General features: G+C 43.7%; 1 protein-coding gene across 2 annotated transcripts; it reads right to left on the reverse strand.

Moving 5' to 3' along the window:
* Nucleotides 1-597: 597 nt before the first annotated feature.
* TADA2A (transcriptional adaptor 2A) lies at nucleotides 598-23,783 on the reverse strand. 2 transcript variants are annotated; one of them, XM_061469992.1, is made up of 15 exons: nucleotides 23,510-23,783; nucleotides 22,734-22,840; nucleotides 21,649-21,708; nucleotides 20,924-21,015; nucleotides 19,264-19,421; nucleotides 17,801-17,889; nucleotides 16,942-17,014; nucleotides 11,459-11,522; nucleotides 9,499-9,542; nucleotides 8,724-8,834; nucleotides 7,261-7,332; nucleotides 6,532-6,664; nucleotides 5,840-5,883; nucleotides 3,745-3,818; nucleotides 598-2,117 (listed from the first exon to the last, which is right to left on the reverse strand). In XM_061469992.1, exons 1-15 carry the CDS (start codon nucleotides 23,532-23,534, stop codon nucleotides 1,932-1,934), a joined length of 1,332 nt encoding a protein of 443 aa, XP_061325976.1. In that variant the 5' UTR covers nucleotides 23,535-23,783; the 3' UTR covers nucleotides 598-1,931. The 2 variants fall into 2 exon arrangements, with proteins under 2 accessions (XP_061325976.1, XP_061325977.1); XM_061469993.1 differs by lacking the exon at nucleotides 21,649-21,708.
* Nucleotides 23,784-24,296: the final 513 nt, after the last annotated feature.

Genomic DNA, 24,296 nt, shown 5'->3' on the forward strand with positions numbered 1-24,296 from the left:
GGTCGGTCTGCTTGTCTCTTCATTGGGTTTTATTCAGTTTTAAGTGCTTTGAAAGCCCTTGAGTGAAGAGGTTCATGTCCTGCCTCCCTCTCCTGGCTTTTCAGCTTGGGTTTGGGCAGTTCAGTGCTTGGTCACACTCAGAGTCCTGCTGTGGTCCCTTTGGGACACAGCAACATCAGTAAGGTTTGCTGGGTAGGGATGTGGCAGGTTTTGGGATGGTTGCAGCAGGGACCAGTGTATTTAGCTCACCTACTGCTTTCTCGTACCAGTGATGGCACAGGAGACTGGGCAAGAGGAAAGTAGTTTGGCTGTTTGGTGACAACTGGGAAAAACATTCCCAAGGATTTACAGCTTACTTTGTCCCTTCCCTCGTTGTTCAATCTAGAGAGTCTTGATTTCTACAGCCCTTAATCTTCCCCATGTAGTCTATTACTGCTGCTTTTCTTTAAGTGTTACTATTTTCTAGGTAATTTTTTAGTGATCCATGCAACCACTGTTGTGTATTTCTCTCCTCTCTCATGGTGTGAAGCTGATGGATATAGATACAGGCAGTTGCTTGACCTTTATAGTCTCACTCAGAGTCCAGGAACGCGGCTGTAAGATTGTTTCAAGTCATTTTGATTTTATTACAAACCAGAATACTTCACATTCAATGGCACCTCAGGTACACAGGGCAATTACTCTTGGGGAAATGAACCTTAAGTAGGCATTGATACAGCTGTAGCTCAGGCTTTTCCATGAGATCCCAAACTTGAGAGCACCAACACCCCACCTGCTTTGGCTGTTAGGTTACTTAAGGGACGTTACTGCAGCATTAATGGAATGGAAGCTCTTTGATAAAGACTCTATTGTCTAGTAAACCGTGCCAAGCCGCATCTGAAAAGAAGAGTCTTCATCATCCAGCTGTATTTCCAAACACAAATGGCCTGTACTGAAGTTGTGCAGTGATCATCTGATGTGACGGGGTGGGGAGTGCGTGTGTAGTAACTTGGAGCTCATCACTGCTTTCTTCATTAACTGGGTAATGTGGTAAGCTGAGAGTAAGGCCCCTGAAAGGGCTGCAGTGTGCTCTGGGTGGTTTGTGGTGCTCCTTGCTTACTCTCTTTAGTGAGAGAAGGCCGGGGCCCTGAGCATCTTCATACTTACGTTCCAGAAGGCTGCTCTGGTTGTAACATCCAGCTTTTCCAGCAAGCAGGAGCAACAAGGACTTAAACCAAGGGATTAGATAGAACTTGACAATCGCAAATCAGGGAGCGAGCAGATGAAGCTTATTGGTTTGTACAGCGCTCTCCTGCTGTGCTCTGTGCTAATATCACATAAAAGCAACAACTGTTGAGGAGCTGCCCTGCAATGTCCTTTCCCATCCTTTGTCACAATTAAGTTAAAAAGACTGGACCACTCCAGGCTCTATTTTTACACCCTCAGGCAAGTGTCTTCTCCTTTGAAAGCTGCTACTGCTTTAGGAGAGAGGACAAGAAGGGAGGGGATGGCATCTCTGTACCCCTGTACTCACACAAAGTCAAAGTGTGACTCATTATGTGCTGCTCTTCTGTCCTCATTCTGGGTCACTGCCAGCATGAAAGTACCGTGCTTCTCTTTTTAGTTACAAGAGGTGTTAGAAACGAATGCCCATTCACATTCAAGAGCAGCTCATATGGCATATGATTCTTCCCAGCCCTATGTGGCACTGGAATTCTGACAACAGCGGTGTTAAACAGCGGAGTCAAAAGGAAACCAGACAAAGAGATGTCAGTTTTCATACAATTTAACACAGCTCCCTTCTTGTTTTTACCAAAAGAAAGAGCCCCAAAAGATTTTAAACAAAGGGAAATGTCCTTCATTCAACACTGTTAAAACCTTTCAGCGCTGTCAAAGTGACTTCAGAGCTGCTTCACGTCTGTGTGCTCCAGTCCAAGCACCCGTGTCTGTCCTCAGGCTTTGGTGATGTACCCTTCCCTGATCAGGAAGTCATAGATTTTCCTGGTCTTGTTCACATCGATCTTGATGAGCGCTCTGGCCTGCGCCAGTCTCAGGCCTCCTTGTTTGTTACACTCGTTCACTAAAGCAGCTTTGTATTCTAAATAGGCTCCAGGGACCAACCTCACCATCTGACAGAGCTGGAAGACAAAAGGTGGAGTTAATAAACACTCATCGCACTCCTTCACTCTGCGATCCCTGTTGGGGGAGTAACACTGGGAATGCTCTTCTGAAAGCACCTTCAAGGTGTGTTTTTGCAGGGACACACACACACGGTAATGGCATTGCGAGCTGTTTCCAGCCACAGGTAGGGAGGGAGGGGAGGAGCTTGTTGGCTGCTGCATTCAAAACCATTCCTGACTAAACTAGGAGGATGAAAGCGAGCTGGCGGCTCACAGGAGCGGAACTATGAGTGTGTCCTGTGTGGGTGGTGTTCTTTGCAAACCAAGGGAAGCACACATGCCAAAGAGACTTGCAACCAGCAGTTCGGCACGCTGGAGCAGAGCCAGGGAGGGCATCTGGCTATTAATCCCCTGCAGCCTAAGTCTTTAATACCCTTCTACAAAAGCAGCGATGCACACAGCCCCCTCTGGAAGGCTGGGATGGAAACTGTGCAGGGAGGGCATGATGTGGTTGCAAGGCTGGTAAAAGGAATTGCTTTCAAAAGCCTGCTGTTGGGCTGCAGTGTTCCCATTTAGCTCCCAAATACCAGCTGCCTTCTAGCTGGTGTGTTGTATTACTCCCGATGGAAATAGTGGCTGTCTCCTCCTTTTAATAAGGAAATGCTTAATGCTTGTTCCTCATTGATGGGAAACTGCAGAATTCAGAGGGACTCAGACCTGTCTCAGCTCACAAGGAAATCAGATTCCCTTTATAATGTCCTAGTCACAATTATTTATATGCTGAATGGAGCCAGAAGTGCCATGTTCCATGGTGAATCTGTGATCTGATTTTTAATGCTGCCATCTCCAGTGAAGGGGAAACAGCTTCTACACAGAGGGGAGAAATCTGAAATTCATCTGTGTTTCACATACACTGAAATCTGCTTGTGGTTAAGGGCAGGTTACGAGTTCTATTGAGAGAAAGAAATCATCTTTTATTTCAATAGTTTTCTGGTGTTGCCTTTCACTGAATTAAAGAACAGGGCTATAGGTGACTGTGGCGAGGGTATGGGACTGCAAACTGTAACACTAGGCTGAGCTAACAACCCATGGCTTAAAGAAAACCGGATTCTATTCTTTGCCACATGTGCATACAAAAACCTTGGTATGTGCCTTTAAACCAGAAACAGGGTGGTGTTCTTTCCATGGCTTTCCCCTGTTATGCCTCCATGGTTCACATGAGTGCTGCTGGGAAAAAGCTACCATAACTGGTTGGGGTTTGGCTGGGAGATACCTTTAACACAGAGCTCTGCTATAGGTTCAATGATGTGTCCAGTGAAGCCCTTGAATCCTCTGCCTGTTTTAAAGACAATGTTCATTAAGTAAAAACAACCTTTCTGCTCAGCCCAGTCTCACAACAGACAGAGAGAGGAGATCACACTGTCGATGTTGTAATAGCACCTCGGTGCTCTCTGCCTGTCTTTGCTAAACAAGCTGATTTGCTACAGTAGCTGAAATTAAGAAGCCAACTGGAAAACCTGAATGAAGCATAGACAGGGCATGTAAGCGGGGTGATAGTCAGAGCACAGGGGACAGCTGGTGTGAGCACGCCTGCACTGTGAAGGTGGTGTTTCGGATAGGTGTATCTTTCCAGGCCTTTCCTCACCTCCTTCTCCTTCTCGTTCAGTTTCTCTGTCCCTGGGAGACCCGTGAGGTTCAGCGGTGGAGCGCTCCGTCTGCCTGCGGAGGCAACGTGGAAACCAGTGAGTAACTCTGAGCACTTTGGTGGTGACTGTTTCTTACCTGCGTTAGCACAGAGGCAATTCAATCCGGGATGTTAACCCAGTGTGATCCAAGTGTTTATAGCAGGGTTATTCAGGGCTTAACAAAAACTGCACTGATCTGATAAAAGGCAGGAGTTTGGAAGTGACAAAGCGCTGTGAACACATGAGACTCTCACACTGTTAACTCTGCCTTGCTAGCTTTTAGGAGGAACTGAAAGACAAATTAGCACCAACCCTCCTTAAACTGGGCTGAACCTCCTGACTAAAGCACTCCTCCAGGCAAATCAGGGAGGTGGGTGCTGCATGGAGGGTGTGCACAGGGTGCAGGGCTGACTCCCGTAGGTGTGAAAGGGTGTGCTCTGCAAGGGTGCTGGGATTACCTATTGCTGGGATTAGCAGCCAGTTTCTCTGGCATTTGACAGCTCCATGAGGCAGTGTTCTTTAGATGCCCCCAAGTACGATGCAGATGTTGCAAAGCCAATGCAGTTTGTGGATTTCTTTCTGTTATGACACAAAACAGTACTGATAGTTCTCTCTTTCACTGTTGGTCATAAACTTTGCTCTCCAAGAGCTGCCTGCTTGTAGGTTGGTTGGTTTGTGTTGCTAATAGTATTTCCCAGTGCTGCTCCATCTTTCTATAGCCCAGAACAAGCATGCTATGATGAGCCATGCCAGAATCTGATTTCTACTCTCTTATAAACCTAGGAAATGCATACAAACTACATTAAAGAAAACATATTACTGCTGTAAAGTCAAGATCTCTCTAGAAGTAAGGTTAAACAACATTAATTTGCTCTCTTGTATATTCAGTATGATGCAGCCTTTAATTACAGAGACACGTGGCAGTTTTCCTGCAGTAGCCTTGCCTTATTCACTATGCAGGATGTTTGCTCAATTAGCAACTATATGGTGTTTTGTTTGGGTTTTGTTCAACATGTGATGCTGGCTGTAAACACTGCCTGCTATCTGAGCTCCACAGGCACAACAATCCATGTTCTCTTGGGCTTTTCACCTTCATGGGCCACTGCATTCTCGACAAGAAGTGAGTTTCATTCTTCACACCAGCCCTTCAGCTGGGGGATGCTGTCCCTGCTTCACGGGCTTTGCATGCCCTGAGATACACAATGCTGTTTTCTCTCCAAAGAACCAGATCTTAGCAAACATATTTAAAACACAGTGCAAACTGCAGTGACTAACTGCTTGGTATTCTGACCCAAATTTCCAAGGCTTCTGGCAGGAATGGGGAAAAACATATAGACTCAGTGTCCCCCTCTGAGTTTACCAGCATCCACATAAAAACTAGTTATAGAGACAGAGCCAGAAGCCAGTTTTCCCTGGCAACATTTAACAGCCTTATAGTAAAACTTTATTCTAGTCTAATTCATTGCGTGCTACCCTGTGACCTCAACAAACAGGATGGAGTTTTGTAGAAGTCTTGTTCATAAAGGCTTTGAGCCCTGAATCTCCTTTCTGGGCACTGAAAGAAGTAGGGATTCTCTTGATGGAAAAAAAAACCCACCATAATTTGTGATTATAGAATTAAAGAATATAAAAGCATATTCATGGAAAAGGAAAACTGAGGTTGCACAGGCAGCCTGTACCATCTCATTCTGTCACTCCCACATCTGCCTTCTGTCAGGCTCCTATTGCTACGGCATGTGCTACACAGCTCCATTAAAGCCCTGGATTACCTTCGTCTTCTAAAGACAAAACTTTGTTCCCACATGCAAATTCTTTCCTGCCTTGTTAATGTAGCTCTAGGATGGGTTTTCCACCTGTAGCCAGAAAGATCTAGAAGCTCAGCAAAAAATCCTACAGGATCTGCAGGTGGAATGAGCTGTGGATTAAGGCAGACTTACACAGAGCTTAACCATGAGGCCTGAGGACTGATGCTTCAGCACTCAAGCACAAGAGCCACTCTCAGAACAGTACTGCTGGTGCATGGCTGGCTTTTTATCATCATCATCAAGCAGTTACCTGAATTTGAAGGAACTGGGACCGTGGGGGTCAGGCCGGAATCACTGAAAAGAAAGGAAATATTTAATTGCCTTCATGTTTTTCTTCTTTAAGAGTAACTGCATGTATTGGCTATTCCCCCCCTCCCAGCTTCTAATAATGACACGATTCACTTTGCATAACCCAGGCCCTGATCTGAAGTAGAAAGGATTCCTACATATTCAGCACCCCCAGAAGGAGAGGATGACAAAAAGTCAGTGAGTGGGGAAATGACAAACCATCTTGTCAGAGCACGTGGATTCAGGATGTACTTCCTCTGCCGTGCAGCTTACTCCTTAAATCAAAGTGCTCGTGCAGGGTGACTACACATTAATAATGCTGCTACATCTAAAATCATGTGAACCATCTCCAGTGTCATCTCTGCACTCATTACTATCCATAAAGCCCTCACTTCCCTCTATGATTTTATTAACAGCAGTTCAGGTCCTGAAATATAGAATACAGAAAACAGAGACTCTTGAGCCTTTACCAGTCACCTCCCTGTCTGCACTTCAACAAGCACTGTTGCTGTTGCCCCCAGTTTCTTGCTCTGCTGAATTAATTGGAACTGGGATAAATTGGGAAAGAATCTGTTGTTATCACACAGAGCAATGTGTTGTCTGCACCTGACTGGAGCAGAGGGGTCTAAATGCACAGCCTTACTGTAACCATACATATCAGCTTGGCGACTGAGCCACTGCTGGCAGGCACTGCTGTCCTGGATGTACTGCAGGACCTCAGAGAGCATCGTCCGCTTCAGGCGCTCCTCATCTCTGGTCTTCTTCAGGTGGTCGTATGTCCTGGCACCTATGGCAAACAGAAACCACATCTCACAGCTGCCTTGGGCAAGATTTGCAGGCTGTTGTTGTTCTGCAGTAGGAATTAAGTGAGAAATTGTTCTCTAGGTCTGGACCAGACTCTGCTATTCTCCCTCATGACGACTACTTGGCATTAGAAGGTATCAGATTCCACCCTGCACCCATCCCCTGTTAAGTTCAGGCCAAAAACCAAACAAAAAAGCTTCCATGATCCAATGCCAGGATAAAACAGGCTATTTCGTTTATGTAGAGGTCTTAGGCCTCTCTCCAGACATCACACTTGTTGACAGGCAATGAAAGTGGCCAGAGATAAAGCACTGGGGAGCACTGTGCCATGACAATATGTACATATGTATTCTTTCTGACTCTTTGCAAAGTGAGACAGCACATTCTCCAAGCCGATGGCTCAGACTAGCTTTAAAAAAGCACAGCTGGACTGAAGCATTGTTGCTAGAGCCCTGTTCAGTTAAAGAGGCAGGCATTTCCCAAAGAAGTCTCTTTATTCAACACATCCTAAATGTTGTAAAATCGTCCTTCCACACCTTGATGAATGGGAATGGGCTGAATAATGCATCAGGTACTTACTGCAGAAGTTGGTGATTCCTGCTGCTCTGTATTCCTGCAGTCGCTTTATTTCCCTTCGCAGCTCAAATTCCACTGGTTTGCCCCAAGAGCAAGCAGAAGGGAAAGCCAAAAGACAAATGTGGGTCAGTGGGAGTGGCAGTGAGTTGTGGTGCACCAGGAACGTTGCTGTTTCTTCTTTGTCTGCATGGGTCAGGTACACAGAACCACAGCCCAGCCTAACCTTCCTGTACAAGTCTGTATCAGATCTCATATTCACTGTGTTTAACACTCCTTGATCACAGATTTAACTTGTTTCTAGCATTTGTGTGCTTGGACAAGTTAAGTTTATCTTCATGCTTTGACAGTTCCTTTGCCACACCCTGAACAAGGTAAGTAACAATAACACAGGTTTTCTGGAAGGCAATTCAATAGGTCTGAAAAACTCCTCCATCCAGGCTCCTTATAACATCCAATATGGTCTTTGAATTATGATTTTCATAACAGGACCTTCCAAACCTTTTCCTTGCAGACAACTCTTTTCCTGCAGTGAGTAAGATGAAATACCCATGTTCTTTTGCTCAGAGGTATTTACTACCTCTAGCTTTTATCAGCTGGCTTCCAGGCATTGCTCAGTTTTACAGTGAGCAAGTTTGCTTCTCTCCAATTTGGCTATTCATACTACTCAGGAGAGCTGGGTAATGCCTGTGCTTGACTCTCAGGTTAACTTGAGGACTTCGCTGTCACTACAATAACAAAACTAGGTTCCAGGGCTTGCACTCACATGTGGGACTCCTGATTCTGCAGGATCATGCTTTTGGTATTTCACTCAGGGTGTCCTGAAAATGCAGTCACAACTGCTTAAATGCTTTGTGCCTCCTAATGAGCAACAATTTTCCCAGTTTAAGTCACAGAATTAAGCAGGATATAATGACTCCTACTGGAATGTGGCTAAATGCATGCTATGATTATGCATAAAGACTTGAGATGATTCAGTGATGGAACAATGCCTCTCCCTTTAAGGTAAGGGACATAATGACCACAGTACTATATAATTATGTAGATATGTAATAGCTTAACATGGATCTTTCAAAGAATTCACCATTTGCTGCCAGCTCCCAATCTCTCAATACAGACATACATGCACTTTAGGGATTTTGTTCTTCCAGTGGTACAGAGACCCAGTAAATGAACAGTGCTCTTTTGATAAGAAAATATTACTTCTAACTCCTGACCAGAATGTTCAGTCAGCTGAGAAATCAAACAAGGAACTCAGACAGAGCTTAGTGGAAAAAAAACACTTGCTGCTCATTTAATGTATGAAACCACAAATGCATTTGTTTTTCTGAGGTAGGTAGATGGGGAGGAGGAGAAAAACAACCTCCTGCCCTCCAGGAGTGGTATATATTTAGGAAAGACTGTAGATGATGCAACCCCTCATTATGCTGATGGCAGAAGATACATGCTAAAATCCTCCAGATACTTACATGCATGGCTCTCAATGAACTTATCATGCTCCACTGGGCCGAGAATCCGGGCAAATCGTCGCATTGTTTCATAGAGGTCTTGAACTTCCTTTGGATATCGCCTTTCCAGAACTAGGGAAGGGAAAAGAGTGACACTCCTTATCTCTCCTGCTGTGAGAATAACTGCAGTAGAACCTGAAGTGAGTACCAGCCCCTGTGATCTGCCCAAAGGTCCAGATTTGGTACACTTCCTAGATCCAGATTTGGTACGCTTCCTAGATCCAGATTTGGTACACTTCCTAGATCCAGATTTGGTACGCTTCCTAGATCCAGATTTGGTACACTTCCTAGATCCAGATTTGGTACACTTCCTAGATCCAGATTTGGTACGCTTCTTGGCCATTTTGCTGTCACAACTACAGATTGCTGGGTACAGAGCAACACAATTATGCAGCCCTTAGAATTCTGAAAGCATAAAGGATGATGTTTAAATGTTGTCTGATGTAGTGAGATGCACTTAAAAGGTCTGTATTTCACCTTCATCCCTCTCCCTACTCAGTGGAGCCCAAAATGCTTCTGAAGAGCAATTCCAAGGCAGTAACGAAAACTGAGCTGGGAATAGTTAGAGCCATCTGGTTGGAAATGGTCAGGGCAGGAAATCTGCTGGAATTCAGACCATCTGAATAGGGTCCAGCATGAATAAACCACACTGGCGCACTGGAAACTGGGAACATGCAAAGCTGTGCTTCCCAAGTAGAGGCCCCTTTAAAGTTAATCAGTTACAACTGATACTCACTCTGAAATTTCCTGAGGTTGATGAGGCCATGATCTCTTATAATCCTGTAATTAGGAGCAAAGTGGTATTAATAAAAGGCATTAACTTGTGTATTACCTCATAACTGCAAAGGCTTCAGAGAAAACCTTGATTCAGAGGGGTCTAAAACCGAACACAGATGAACTCTCCATACCCCTTGAGCTGGCCAGCTGAGAACCATGATGCAGTGATGCAGCGATGCAGCATGGCTTTAATCAGGGTCAGTTTTGGATGGTGATGTGCATTAGTCCAACCCTGACAGCACCAAGCACAAAGGGAGCTACAATTGCTTTAAAGCTTTGAAATTGCCTCTTTAGCACAGATTTTGCATCTGTGGTGTCTTACAACTTCTCCATCCAAAACTGAGGTAATGTCTCATGAAACATGATTTCCAGCCTCAGAGAGGGACAAATGTCCTGCTGCTAGAGCAAGGGTGAGAGATGGACTGTAAACTTCCCCTCTGGAGGAAGGATTTTTTCCATGACAGGTTAGATGTTAAAAAGAGGGAAGTGATTTGGGTAACTCATAAGCTGGAAATGCTCCTGCCAGCATCAGGGAAATGAGCAGAGCGAAAAGGCAGGTAAGAGATTTACAAGTGCATGACAAATACATCTGTCACAGGCTGCAGCAATGTCATGAGGTTATTGCTATGTGGTGATTTGATAAACACCCCACTTTTGCAAATGGGGAGAGATGCTCCAGAGCTGGGCTCATCGAGGTCAGCCTGGAATCTGCTCTACAAAATCATTCCATTTTCTTTAGTATGTATAAAAGAGTACTGCTGTCCCATGTACAGAGGCCTTTCTGAGAGCGACATCAGCATTTTGGTGCCATTTTCCAGGCTTTTGTCCCATTCTGCTGTAGAAACTTAGGAAAACTGACACCAGTTTATGTAACTGAGCCTCATGGCACTTTCTTTTAGTGTGATGTGATTTATCAGAATGGAAATTATACCACAAATGCTTTTTTACCTATGAATTCTAAAGAACAAGGTGAACACATATCAACTCCTACCTGTCACTCAGCAGAACTCTGCTGTATTATAAGGAGAAGGAATGGAGGAGTCTTACTCCAAATTACCAATTCTTCCAGCAGGGAGTAATACAGCAAGATGTCATTTAAAATATTGAACAAAGTCTTCCAAAGTTAAAATAGGAGTTAATGAACACATTGAGTCATTCTCAAAAGCTGTCAAATGAACTGACTAAACTATTCAACCTCACGTCAGCAATGTGGTTATCTTCATTCCGCAGAGGGGAAAACTAACTTAGGGGCCCCTAAGAATGAAAACTTCATGATTCAACCATTTCTGTGGAGAAAGTAGGGGTTTAGCAATTACTTACAGGCTGGCAACTTTTTCCTCCCCTAAAGCAGAGAATGAATTATGGGCAGTCCCTCAGCATTACATAGGGAACAAAAAGAACAGAGATTTGCCTCTTTTTTGTGGTTCCCAGCCCTGGATTTGTGACTGGTTTCTTGGGTACTGTTTCAGCCTCATTCTGCAAAACGCCTGTGTGACTTACAAGGTGTGTTAGCAGGTTTGCTATCCATTTACGTGGATTTGGGGTAGTAGTACGAGGAGAACTGTGTACATGACTTCTGTGCACTAAACAGGACTGGAAAATAGGCTTTTCCCAATTAGTGAGTTGGTTGGAGAGTTTAAAGGAGTTATGGTGTGTAGGGATCTTTTGTGTACAGATAAATATCAGGGTCTGTTAATCTGCCTTTTCTGGGCTGGTACCACTGCTAAAACCATGTGCCTGATCTTAATCTGTGCCCAGAAGGAGAACCACACATCCAAGATGTAGCCTGTTATGCAAATCTCATAGAGGACAGTCTGGAATGATGCTATAGGAAATAACGATGTTTAGCATTAGGACAACACTGGGGACAAAAATGTGGTCATGAAGCAAAGGAACACAGTGACTGCTTGAAAACTCACTTTTTTCTTCTCTGTCTTTCCTTTAACCTGGAATGGTAGATATCTACAACTGCAATCTTCAGAGCTGCAAAGTAATAATAATAATAATGAATACTAAATATTACAGAATGCATAAGTAATCATTGCATTATGCTAATTTCCAAGCTTTTATGTTCATGGTAGGCTGAAATGGTCACTCTGCTTTGCTGTTTCAAATATCCCATGGTAATTTTACAGGGACATAAACTCACTAGAGGATAACCTTCTGCAGGAGCTTTCTTTTGCTTACTCCTTCCAAATACATCACTGCGTGCACCTATGAACCTGGGTAGATCCTAAGAAATCTTCTTTCTTGGAGTGTTTCACTATTGGGACTTATTTGTTCAGTCACACATGGAATTGTTAAGTATTCCTTCTCCAGAAAAGCAGACTTGTCAGATTTAAGGAGCTGAGGTATCATCTTTGGACAAAGGCTTCTTTGCAGAGAACAAGAACTCCAGAGCAATGGAAAGACAGAGTTCTGTGAAGATCTTTGCTGCAGTTCTTAAAAACATCGACAAACTTCTAGCTTGTTAACTTCTAAACTTCTCTGTCTGCCAGAGGAACAAAGAGGATAGTTCATGACAATGTGAAGCAGCACAGGAAAAAGCCATGCTCATTAGAAATCAGATCCTCTCCAAACTCTTGTCTGCATGCACTCTGGCTGATCCACTCAAGAAATCCTTCAGCTTCTTTCTCCTGTAAGCACTGTGTTAATGAACTGGTTTTGGTAAAGTCTTGAAAGGAAAGCTAAGGAGACACCTACCTTCCCTTCCCTCATTCTGTTAAATAACACAAACCTCTAGGTCATGGAGTAAGTGTGGAGTTGGCTGCTGTCTTGGTTGGCTTTTTTAACTTTAATATGCTCTGAGAAGGAAGAGGCTTAAGACTTGACAGGCTGTAGAGACAAGAGCATGTCCCCTTTGAGCCCAACGTGCTGCAGAAACAGGGGTGACCCAAGTGACAGTACCCAGATTCTGCTCCTCTCTAGTTAAAAGAGCGAACCTGATACTGGTGCTTTATTGATTGCACTCTCAATAAGTAATTAAGAAAGCAGTGTGGTTATAAGTCTATTTTAAAATAGGTATTTCTGTGTAAAGCTCAGGAAGCTCCTTGCCAGTTCATCTGGTTCTAGACTTTCTTATAAACAGGGACAGCTAAAGCCCAAAGGCTGTGTGTGCGTTAGCTCAGGAAACAACAGTTCTGACTTACACTTGCTGATCCTTTACTTGCAAATAAACCCCTTCAATTTATACAAACCTGATGTGCTGTCAATCTAGGAGGAAAAGATTATGCATGAGGACAGGAGGGGGGTACAATATTCATAGTTCTTTTTGTGACTCTCTTGTAAAACCAGTGCTCAAGACTCATCGAATGCTTTGGCTTGGAAGGGACCTGTAAAGCTTTTCATTAAGAGGTATTTAAGGTTCCTAATTTAAGAACAAGCACAGGTAGCAGATTTCTCCTTGTTTAAGTATGGGGCCAAGGAAACGGGACACGCAGCAAGTTAAGCATGAATGAAATCTCTTCCTAAGCGGTGGAATCGGTGCCAATTTATGGGAAATATTTTTCTGTCTTTAAACCCTCTGCAAGCTCAGCTCACACTTGATTTCTGGGGTTTGTGTGGGCAGAACTTAGAAGTACAGGCAGAAACTGCACTGAGAACCTCTATAAATGTCACAAGTAGTTACGCACCTACAACCATCGCCTTTTGAGGCTTGCACCTGAGCGCACGAGATTCTGAAGGAAATGAGGATCAACTGGGGAGGGAAGGAAATTCCTGATAGCAAATGAAGGGAAAGAATGGAGCTTCTGCTCACAGAAAAATTAGTATTTGCTGCCACATGCACTTTTTGGAGGGGCTTTTGTTTTTAATAGACATATTCACCCAGGAACAGCCAATTACAGAATCTGGAATGCATGAATAACTCAGGCTACTACACTGTTCCACGCTGCATTGAAATGAGAAAAGAGATGCTGTATGAATGAAAATGATTTGCCTGTGCTTTTCCCCATGGATTATGCTAGGGAGGCAGTTGTTTGTACCGGCAGCTTAAGATAATCCAAGCTGACACCATGTTCAAAGTGTCCATTTTGGGAAGTGATAAGGCCCTTTGAGCTGGTCGGAGTAGCTCGGAAGGATGCGGCGATAGGCAGGAATTCAAGGCCCCTTTCTTCATTCCAAAGAATCCAAATATTTTGGTTTCCCAAGAGTGTGTCCAAACCAGTTTCTTTGCTTTTCATTCCTCTTCAGCCTCATTTGCTCTGCACAGACTTTTCTGAGCACTAATGAGTGAGACCTTTGTTTCACACTCATGAACCTGTTTGGGATGCAAGGCCCAAATAATGGGAAGAATGCAAACCAATCAAAGTTCACAGGCTGTGTCCAGTGTGTGCAATGGCTACCATCCAAATTCACCCTCCCTAGAGGAAAGCAGGACCCTGCCTTCAGAGCTTCTCGGGAGACTATGACTAGAGAAAGAATAAATTCATGTAGTATTTAGAAGGACATTGACTGCCTTGTATCTTGTACAATGAAATGTCCCTGCTGTCCAGCCACATTTGCAGTCTATTCCCACTCATTTCTTGTGGTTTCAGCACTTACTTTCCAGTGTTAGAAGTGAAAATCATTTACATGAGAAGGAGAGGGCAGAAAAAGCCAGGATAAAGATAAATTACTGATGTTATAATTCATTCTGGGGCAAACTTGTAATTCATGAAATATTCAAGCGCTCTGGGCTGACTGAGATTTGTAACTGGTTGTTTCTTTTGATCCATCCATTATATTTGTGTTCAACTGCAATATATATGCTGGCATGCACTTATTACATTGCAAGTACTGAACAGAAGTTGACAGTTCAAGAAGTTAACTGAAATCTGAGGTTTCACACCGTTTCTGCCATCTCACTTATGTTCGAGAAGTGACTGAACAATGTGTGTGACCTCCTGTGTGGTGGGAGGAGCTGGTGTGTCACAACACAGGTTTCTGGGGTCCTCCTAAAAGGCTGCCTGGGAGGCTTTCCACCTGGTGTTTAACTGCACTTTTCTTTCCTGTGGGAATACTGAGAACTTGTTCAGGGTGACACAGGGAAAATGCAATGGTATCAGGAGACAGAGGCCAAGCAGCTCCGATCCGGAGCTTTTTATGGAATGATTGTTACACCATTTCAAGAAAAGCAGAGCAATGTGGAGGGGGAGAGGAAAGAAGGGGGAATTCCATTTCAGTGCAAGCAGCAAATCCTCCTGTGTGTTATGTGCGAGTGAGACATTGCAGCATTGATCTGTGACTTGGGAAACGGAAGAAACGGAGACCGTAGAAATTATCCTGCAGTCAGAGCCAAATACTGAGCCATTTTCTATAGCAGGAAATCCTAAACCAGGTGGCAAAGTATTCTCAAGCAATGAAGCAAAGTCAGCACCTGGGATGTTTAAAACTGCGGGACAGGGAGGATGCAGCTCCTTTTTCCTGTTAACTTGGAAAAGGGCAAGACCTAATCCCGCAGGTTTCTAGAAGCCAGCTCTTTCTGTCCCCAAGAGGCCTCATGTAAAAGAAAACCAGCTGGTTAGACCCTGGGCTTCATCTTTAGAGGCACTCTCTCACATGGGCAGATCCAGGACAGCTGTGGGAAGGAAGATGCCAGAGTTCTTGAGCTAAGAGATCAAAAATGTAGTTGGTCACGCTCCATAACCTCTGCCAAAGAGTTTTCACAGGGCAAATGCCTGATATCCCATACTAAATACTGGAGACGACTGAAGAATGGACTAGAGAACCTCCAATGAAATTATGGGGCGAAAGCTCAGCTCTGACAGACAAAAGGAAGTCTTTATTCACACAACGCATAATGAAATTGTAGGACTCCTAACTCGACTGCTGAACTCGCTGCTGCAGGATGCTATGGGAGCAGGAGTCCCAATGCATACAGTTCTACCAGTAGTCAGTGAAGTTCGTGGAGGACAGGTCCCTTGGTCAAAATGGCCTGAGCACAACCTGTGGCTCAGGGAGCCTCCACATGTATCACTGCAGGAAACGTGGAAGATATGCCAGGAAAAGGATCTGTCTGTACTTGCCTTTTCTTACATTCTTCTCCTGTGCAAATGCTGTTGGGTGCTAACAGGAGATTCTTTGGCTTTTTCAGTTTACCAGGACTTGGGATAGGACATGGAAGCAAGAAAATACGTCTTTTAATAGTAATAAGAAGAAACAGCGTAGAAATGGCTTGATGAATCTGACATGTCCACAAGCCAGTCCCCGTTTCAGTATGTTAAAAGGGAAGAGAGTCTGCCATACGATTCTCTAACCTTGTCTGAGCCAAGAGAGTTTGCATTCCTTAAAGCACTGCTAAATTTCAAAGTGATTTTTTAAGTTTGGAAAGACTTTCTGTATGTAACAGGATTTGTCTGTCTCCAAGGGGTGCTGAGGCTTCAGCTTAGAACTGCCTGACACAGATGGGAGAATTCTGGGGCATAAAGACAGCGCTTTCAAACACTGCATGTACTTATAACTGTGGGGAAAAGCATGATCTCTTTTTCTCTATGGATTAAAACATCATTTTAATAATTCCTGTTATTTGGTATTAAGGCAGATATGTTCACAGAAACCCAGTAGCAGTAATGCAACAACCACCCCTTTCACAGTACGTTGTCACATACAGCTAATGATACTGTGAGTGTTCATGTTTAACACAGGGAAATCAAACAGCTTCAAGAGTAGAACAGTTTCAATGTGTTGCACATGAACTGCATAACCTGCTTGCTGCCTGCATTAATACCTGTTCTGATACCAGATCCCCTAAACTAACAGAGGTTAGGATAAGTGACAGACCTAAGGAACCAGATATAACAGGGGAAATAGGCTATTAGCACCAGAGAAGAAAGTGTTCCTCTTTCTGGATAGAACAAAAGTTGTGCCTTGCTATGATACTCACAAACATTATGTAGATGGAAAGAGTATCTTTCAGCCAGGGAGAGGAAGTAATGTCGAGGCATTGGTGTTTCTGGTTTTAATAGGCCTTTAGGTCTATTTATTCAAGGGGATGTGCTGCTACCTGTTTCCAGACAAACTGCTACCTATCTCAGATGATTTGCTTCTACTTAGCTAAGCTTTCTCTGGAGTTTATACTGGATAAAACATCATTTGTGTCTTTCCTAAAGAGGGACCTACTACTGGTGGAGACTGGTTTCAGTTATGTTCTCCTTTACAACTGGCTGTATTTCAGCAGTGAGTGAAGTGCATTATTCTTTATACAAGTACCATTTGTATGTCAGTTGATTAAGAGCTTTCAAAAGAGGTTTGAAAATGAGGACTGCAGAAATGCCAGTGTTTAAATCCCAGCACACAGAACTGAGATCATTAATAGATGTATATTCACTCTTTAGTGTGTGGAGAAAAAAGAGACCTGATGGAATGCTGTGTGGGCAACTCTGAAACATTGTTTTCAGACAATGTACAGAAATATGGGACTTACCATGCAAAATGTCTGAATCATCTTCTACAAAATCAATATCTCTCAAATCCCATTCAGCATAGTTGTCAAACTCCTGTTCAGAAGTGATTAATAGATTGTCACTAACTAGCAGTCAAAAACGGCTCTCAAGTTCCAGTACAGATAGAAGTACTGAAACCAGAGATATTTACTCATACACGGTTTGGTACAAAGCTCCATCCTTGAGCAACATACATCACAGGGGAGATTTAACTAGGGAAGGTATGATGTGCACCCCCATGGCTGGAATGAGAACAGGATGCTGGGATAGGATAATGAGAATTAATCAGGCAATCTCCATGAATCCCACACTGGGGTGGAAATTCTGCTCAGATGTACAAAACCAACAAGCCCCTATATGGCTGAATTCATGCCTTCATGTACGGGAGCTTGTTTTGCAATAGGAACTGGGGCTCTGGGCCCACAGCTAAAACCACTGCAAACAATGCAGGTCTTTCAAGCCATCTTTGGATCAGCCTCATACGTGCTTCTCTAAGGCAAATGAAACAGAAGCATGCTGAAGCTGACCCCTTTTGCTGAGCGTCTAATTCACCACATCTAGTCCACTTACATAAGAGCCATTCATTGCTGGACATCTGGTGGCAGCAGCACGCTTGCCGTAGAGCCCCTGTGCACAAGGGCAGGGACTCCTTGATGCCTGCCCACAGCTCTGCAGGGCTGCAGCACCACCTCTGCAACTAAATCCTTAATGATCACTGTCCTGTCCTCTGATTCATTTTATATGAAGAGTAAAGACCTATGGGCAGGAGCAAACAAGTGTGCTTTGCCGATCTTGCGTTCAGTAGTACCTTTAAAGTAATGGGAGAAGAGGGAGTCTTACCTCAACAAAGTCTGCTCTCGCTGGCATGTACCCAGCCATATCCCTGGAGAGCAAGGAATCAAACGTAGGCCGTGGGGGATCATCAGCAGCTGAAAACATAAAGGGTTGCAGTTGTTGTGTAGGGCTTTTTTCACTCTCTGTAAATAGGTGCTTCTTTTGCAGGAAAAGTGGGAATAATTAGTTGGAAGAAAACCACCCTGATCGGGCTTTAATTCAGCATTACATGGAGAGCGAGACTGAGTTTACCCAGAGAAAAAGACAGTAATCTGAGATCTTCATAGGACTCTCGAAAGTCAAACGCAGAAATCGGAGGTAATAAATAGGTTATAAAATGTAAACTCTATATTTCAGAGCTCAGCATCGCCCCAGCAAACCTCTGCAGATCACCTGGCCTCAGCATGCAGCTTCTTTTAGTTAATAGCAAGAGGGGTGCTAAATCTGCCATCTTCTGGGTGCTATTTAGAGAGCTGCAATTAAAGCCACATGACCCTGATCTTTTACAGTGCTTCCCAACTGAGGAGCTCAGTGTTTTACAGACAATAAGGGACTGAGGCTCACAACACACTTGTGAAGGAGCGAAACATTAGAAGTCCCAGGCTACAGATTAAGTAAGTTGAGGCACAGAGAACACGGCTTGGCCCAGGTCACATAAAATAACAACAGCCAGGGACAGAACCAAAATTGTCCAGTGCTGCTTTAGCTGAAGCCACTTCAGCATGGAATTTAAACCTCCAGATACCAAGCAATCCCTTTACCCAGCCATTCTGGGGAGCTTTACAATGGAACACGTGCTAGATGGAGGGGAGGGGGAATCCTAAAGATGTTATATTTAAGGAAAACTGGAAATCTGTTAAAGTGATGAAATTTAGCATAAGCTTTTGAAAAGGCACTTTTAAAGAGAGCAGTGTGAGAGGGACAATTTAAAGGGAGTGATTTTAGGACACATCACATCTATACCGAGTGGATGATCAGATGAAAGGTTTTAAAGGCCCAAGTCCCTTCTCAGTTAACATTGCTACGCAAGGTCTAGACAAAAATAACCAGTCCAGGGTGAGAGCTCACACTGGTATTTACGATGAAGGAAACGCTGTTTTACCATGCCACATGTGAATTAGCTTTGAGGTAGCCTGTCCCTTAAATGAATATGCACATCCAGGCTTTTGCTGTGGTCATTTCTGTGAGTGACCATTGCACTGGCTGTGCAGGAACTTCTGGATCTGAGAACCTGTTGTTTGTATCAGACCATGCTGTTCCCTCCCTTTCCCCACTGAACTGTCAGTTGTGTCTATTTGATACACCAGGGATTTACTAGCCTGAAGAAAACCCTACTACTAACTTTATTCCAGTCAGTGAAAGCAAACTGAATGTATGATGCATGCCTTTCTCCACAGCCTGCTCATTCCAGTTTTGGAAGAGCAGAGATCTTCGGGAGAAGCTCCCTGCATGTGCTAGGAGATACTCACGGTGGAAAGGAATGGCTGTTTCGTTGTGCTGCGCCTCCTCGGCCTGCTTCAGGTTCAGTAATGTAGATGCAAACAAGGGGTTGTTGATAAAGTGTTTCATGTAATGTTTCTCACACTCCTCCTTGGATTTTGTACACATCTGGTTGGCTACGTCCTGCCTGAAGTGGGGAGAGGGGGAGGCTTAATATGGAGAACACAGAAATGCTGAGGGGTTTTTACCTTTCTCTAGTGGGAAAAGGTAATTGTGGACAAGAAAGTGATGGCATTGTGTGCAGCCAACTGCTCTGTGGTGCTGTCTGAATTCACATTTTGCATACTAACACTGAGCCAATACTTACAGGTTTGCTAACAGTGCCAGGCAGCCCTTTTCTAGTGGTCATGAGCAATGCAATTCACATTTCTGGTGGTCACGAGCAATGCAATTCACTGTCTTTACAGGAGAAACTCCCTGGCTGACAGCATATACCAAATCTTTTGTACGTGTGAAACCTGAGTATTGTGATTTGAGAGCTTTTTATACTTTCTATTCATTTATACATTCTACCAGCTCCAGGTAATGGTAAATTTGAAGTCTGGAATTGCAGTTTGCCTCTCAAGTTTCTCTTGCGATTTTAACTGGAGGGCAGTGGTTTCCCCTTTCATGCAGCAGTGTTAAACAGGCTTTTTCCAACAGCAAAACAGTTTTACAAAACACAGTCTAGAAATCTTTGGCAAACTTTCTTGGAGAAGTGGCTGGCCAGAAACATGAACTATTTCGTCTTAATGAAACGCCTGGGTAAGTTGAGGACTTTCAATCAATAATCCAGCAGCAACAATCACTGCAATTTCTGTTAAACTGAAAACTGGATACACAGGATTCCAGGAAGAAAAGTCAGTTTTTCCTTTATTTGGTAAAGGCTGAAAAAAGCCAAATGTTTAAGGGAGAAGTTAAGGTTACTTGTATTGCTAAGTAGGGCAAAGTGTACTAGACAGCGTACTTGCAGCACATAACTGCAACCAGCTTTCAGTCTTAATCATGACAGCATTGTACACACAAGAATTCACAGTTCTGTTCCAGTGGAGTCTGGAGTTCTATACTTTTAATACAGCTATTTTTCCATGAAGGAGAAGAGAGAACTCATGACTATCAGTCTCCTTTATTTACAAGTGCATAAAAATCCTGTCGGACAACAGATGTGAACATAACATAAAATATACTTAATGTTTCCAGTGCTCTACCCTAAATATGACACAGAAACAGGAAAGCTCCAAAAATAACAATACCCAGCTGGTCAGCTGTAAGCAAACTGAAACCACCCCAGGTAAGAAGTTCAGTACTTGGTTTTCATGTAGAAGTAAACTGAGGCACAGAAAAACCTTGTGCAATAGCTGAACTCCTTCAAAACACAAGGACTTTAATGTGAACTGAGGGAACTTCTTCACTGGAGGTGCCCTGCATCCCTCAAGAAGCCTTTAACAATTTCCCTGTATATCTGACAGCAGATTGGAAAACAGAATCTGCTACCCTAGTCTGCCACTTCAGCTGCTGAATCAGTGTCTCACCCACAGAAAATCACTGAACGTTCAGTGTGCACTCATGGATTCACTAGCAAGATCCAATGAAATGAAAGGAAAAACTACTCATCGTTCACTGAAGTTGGCTGAGCCACTCAATTCTCACCAGTTTCCAAATCCACAGTCCATCACAGCTTCTAGGAGTGCCATTTCCTCTTGAGCTGTCCAATTAGGATCCAAGACAGGGAAATCTGAAGTCTAGAGAAGAAGAAAGCACGTAAGACTGCTGTGATCCTCTATTCTAATCCATCACATGAAGAGCAAGAACTACTTCTAAACTACAGGGCAACACAGTATATAATACTGATAGTTTTCAACTTCTACTGTGTCCTATGAAACCTGATCAAGTAATTGTTGAATTATTTAGGGCACTGGGCCATCAACTACAGCAAAAAGTAGTTTGCCACTATAGATCTTCTGCTGCACTGTTACATGTTGTATCAACCAGCTGCAATTGAACAGTGTCATGCTATGAAACACAGTAAAAATTACTGAAGGCTTTAAAAATTATTGATTTGGGGCAAGAAAAAACAAGAATAGAGAAGCAAAAGTTGATTCACATGCTTAAAGAAGTCTAGTGAGGTGTATTGTGCTATCCAGGCACAATCAAAGATGTAGTTTTAAATGTCTCCGCCGTTTCATTATGTTACAGGTGGACAATTTGTTTTGCTTCCAAGGAATACTTTTTCTTCTTTGGATGATTCTAAACCTCTGACTGAAAGAATTGCATCACTTCACTTAACTTTTCAATGCAATATTAGTAAGCAAGGGTCCAACTCCTGGGAAGTTATGAAAGCTCAAGAGTAGGAGTTACCAAAAAGGACTATTTACCATTATCTCGTAAGTATGATCACTTTGGTGTTTCTTGTATTCAAATCCTCGGGTGAAACACTGCAGAACAAAAGATGAGCATGATGTTAGGCCCTTACTTCTGCCCTGAGAGCATTTTAACTGTCTCTTTCTTCCTTGTATTCCCTGACCACTGGGTACCCAAGCCTGCCCACCTGAGAGGCTGAAAAAGGTATTACTCTTTTTCTGATTTCCTTTTAGAAAAAAACATAAAAAGTAGGAAATTCTGTGTTAAAATTGTGTTAAATCTTTGCATCTTGCTTGTCTTTTGCACCAAGACAGAACCCCTGTGAATCAACATACTTATGGCAAAGTCAGGTGGGTGAAATAAGCTCGGTGGTATTTGTAAAGTGGATTGTTCCAGCAAGAGAGTATTGAAAACAGTTTTCCTTTAATCTTGGTTCCCTGTTTAAAAAGCACGAGCATGCAGGTGTTTTCAACAGTTACAGTTGTGGTTTTTTAAGTAGAGGTAAATGAACACAAGTATCCCCAGTACACAACCCATGGGTTTATGTATGTTTTACATATCTGGGCTCCTCTTTCAGCTTTAGAGGCTATTGCCATTTTTAAATAATACAGGATAGAACCTAATTATTTCATAATAAAACCTACCAGCACTTTCTGTGCTTATCAGATCACACACACACAACTTCTAAAGAACTGTATCTGGTCACAAATAGTTCTTGTCAATATGGCAACTTTTTCCCAGACATCCATTTGGGAGGGGAAAGAAATGTGTGGGGACAGGGAATGGGTGTTTCATGATGGCTTTTCTTTTCCATGCCATAAAAAAGGACAGAAACGATACCTCCCTAGACATGCAGCAGCATGCTCTGTTACAGAGTCAGGCTGACTGCATGCCCTTACAAAGGTCTCCTTCAGCTGCTCATGGCTCATTTCTTCTCCAGCATTTTCTTTGTCATTTCCCTGTCCCTGAGCAAATAAGTGTGTTGATCCGAGTTTACAGAGACCAGTTATTAATGTGCTCCTGGAACAGCTTGCACTGGACAGGCTTTTGATGACCTTCTCAAAGAAATCAATGCTTATGCTTTTATCCTTGCACTCACCTGCAAGCAGAGGAGGAAGGGAGGAGGCCCACACTCAGCACACTTCACGTAGGGCTCTGTGAGGTACGATGAGCAACCTCGGCATGGAGGCTTATCAAAAGGGTCATCTGTGAACCCAGAAATAAACCTTATGCAACACAAACACTGCAGTTTTGCAGTCACCTAAATTCACTTGTGCCCAGTCATCCTAAGGGAAATCACATAACCTCTCTGAGTGGATTCAAAGGGAAGTCTCTGTATCAGACCCCTGGTACAAGTCATCGAACTGTGCTAGCTGGTTGATTTGATCCAGTACATCAAAGACCAGACCCAAGATCTTATGTGCAGAGAATACTGCACAGACAGCTGCAATCTCCCATCCACGTCCCTCAAGTACCTCTTATGAGCACACTGCTGTGGCTGCACAGGCATCACAGGATTGTTCTGTTCTGTAACCTGGCCAAACCTCAGGCTCGGCTCAAATTCCTGAACCAGGAACGAAGCATTGCTCTGCAAGTTGTTTCGTTCATGGCAAAACAGTCAAAACAGACTGTCAAGTTATAAGGCACATTTTACCCAAGAAAATGGATTTGAACCAGCCCAACTATAAAAAGTAGATACAAAAAAAGACCTGAATTCTCACTGCATCATTCATGTACTCGTGCTCTTGAGAACGGGATCAAAGAAGTGACCCTGTGGACCAGACACCACTACTTTTCTGTCTCCTTCCCCCAGACAGCTGCTAATGCCTTTGAACAACAGCAAACTCTTTCCAAATGTCATCTTATGGTACTTACTACCGAAGGAGGCCAGGCGCTCCATTGCTCTGCCTCGGTAGTGTTCTTACTCCTCTGAGTAAAACCTGTCTTGCCTAAAAGCCCGCAACATAAGCCCTGCCCCAGCCAGGACGTGCAGGAAGGGTATTCTCTCCTGCAGACGTCCTCTCACACAGCCCTCACAGATGAGATCCTCCCAGGGCGTCCTGAAGCAAAGGGCTGTCAGCAGTCTTCTTGAGAGGGACCATCTGACGTGGCTGAGGGTGTTTTCTGTGCATAAGAAGAAATCAAATCCAAGGTAAGAAGAGATGTGGTGTGGATATAAACCAATCCCAAACTGAGGCTTTTGGTGGGAATGCGCTGAGCAGGAAGTTATGAACAGCTGTTATGCAAGAAGGTGGTCTGCACCTCTAAGAAGCACCAAGAACAGGTTAGAGGTGGCACAGACACAGCAGAGCAGAACTCAAGCGTGTTCATGTCGACTGCGTTTTCAGTGTTCAGTGTTCTAGCTTCTATGAACAGGCCTGATTGAACAGCACTTGTACAGTGATGTTCTACACTGCTGCACACCACCGGGGAGCAGAGCTGTGTTACACCGTGGGCGCTCGAGTACGTCTCCCTTTGACAAGGTAATTTTGCTTCTCATTTATTGAGATTCATGTTTCTCTTTCCAGACCATTCCTCTCCCCACACCACGTGAGGAGGCATGCTCCTGCGTGCAGGGACCACGGAGGCTCTACAGCCCCTCCACGCACATGGCAGCTGCTTCAACCCCAGATACACATCCCTGCTTGGATCCTCAGGGAAT

This window comes from Pezoporus flaviventris, unplaced genomic scaffold, assembly GCF_033815535.1.
Source record: "Pezoporus flaviventris isolate CSIRO_AGI_PZ_B2104156 unplaced genomic scaffold, CSIRO_AGI_Pfla_v1 ptg000063l, whole genome shotgun sequence".
NCBI lineage: Eukaryota > Metazoa > Chordata > Aves > Psittaciformes > Psittacidae > Pezoporus > Pezoporus flaviventris.

Excerpts from the sequence above, each read along its gene's own strand:
- TADA2A (XM_061469992.1), bottom strand. The coding sequence starts at position 23,534 with ATGGAGCGCCTGGCCTCCTTCGGTA. Across the intron at positions 17,890-19,263 it reads AACAGCCATTCCTTTCCACC|CTGCTGATGATCCCCCACGG; the intron begins GTGAGTATCTCC and ends TTATGTTTTCAG. Across the intron at positions 7,333-8,723 it reads GTTCATTGAGAGCCATGCAT|TGGAATTTGAGCTGCGAAGG; the intron begins GTAAGTATCTGG and ends GGGGCAAACCAG.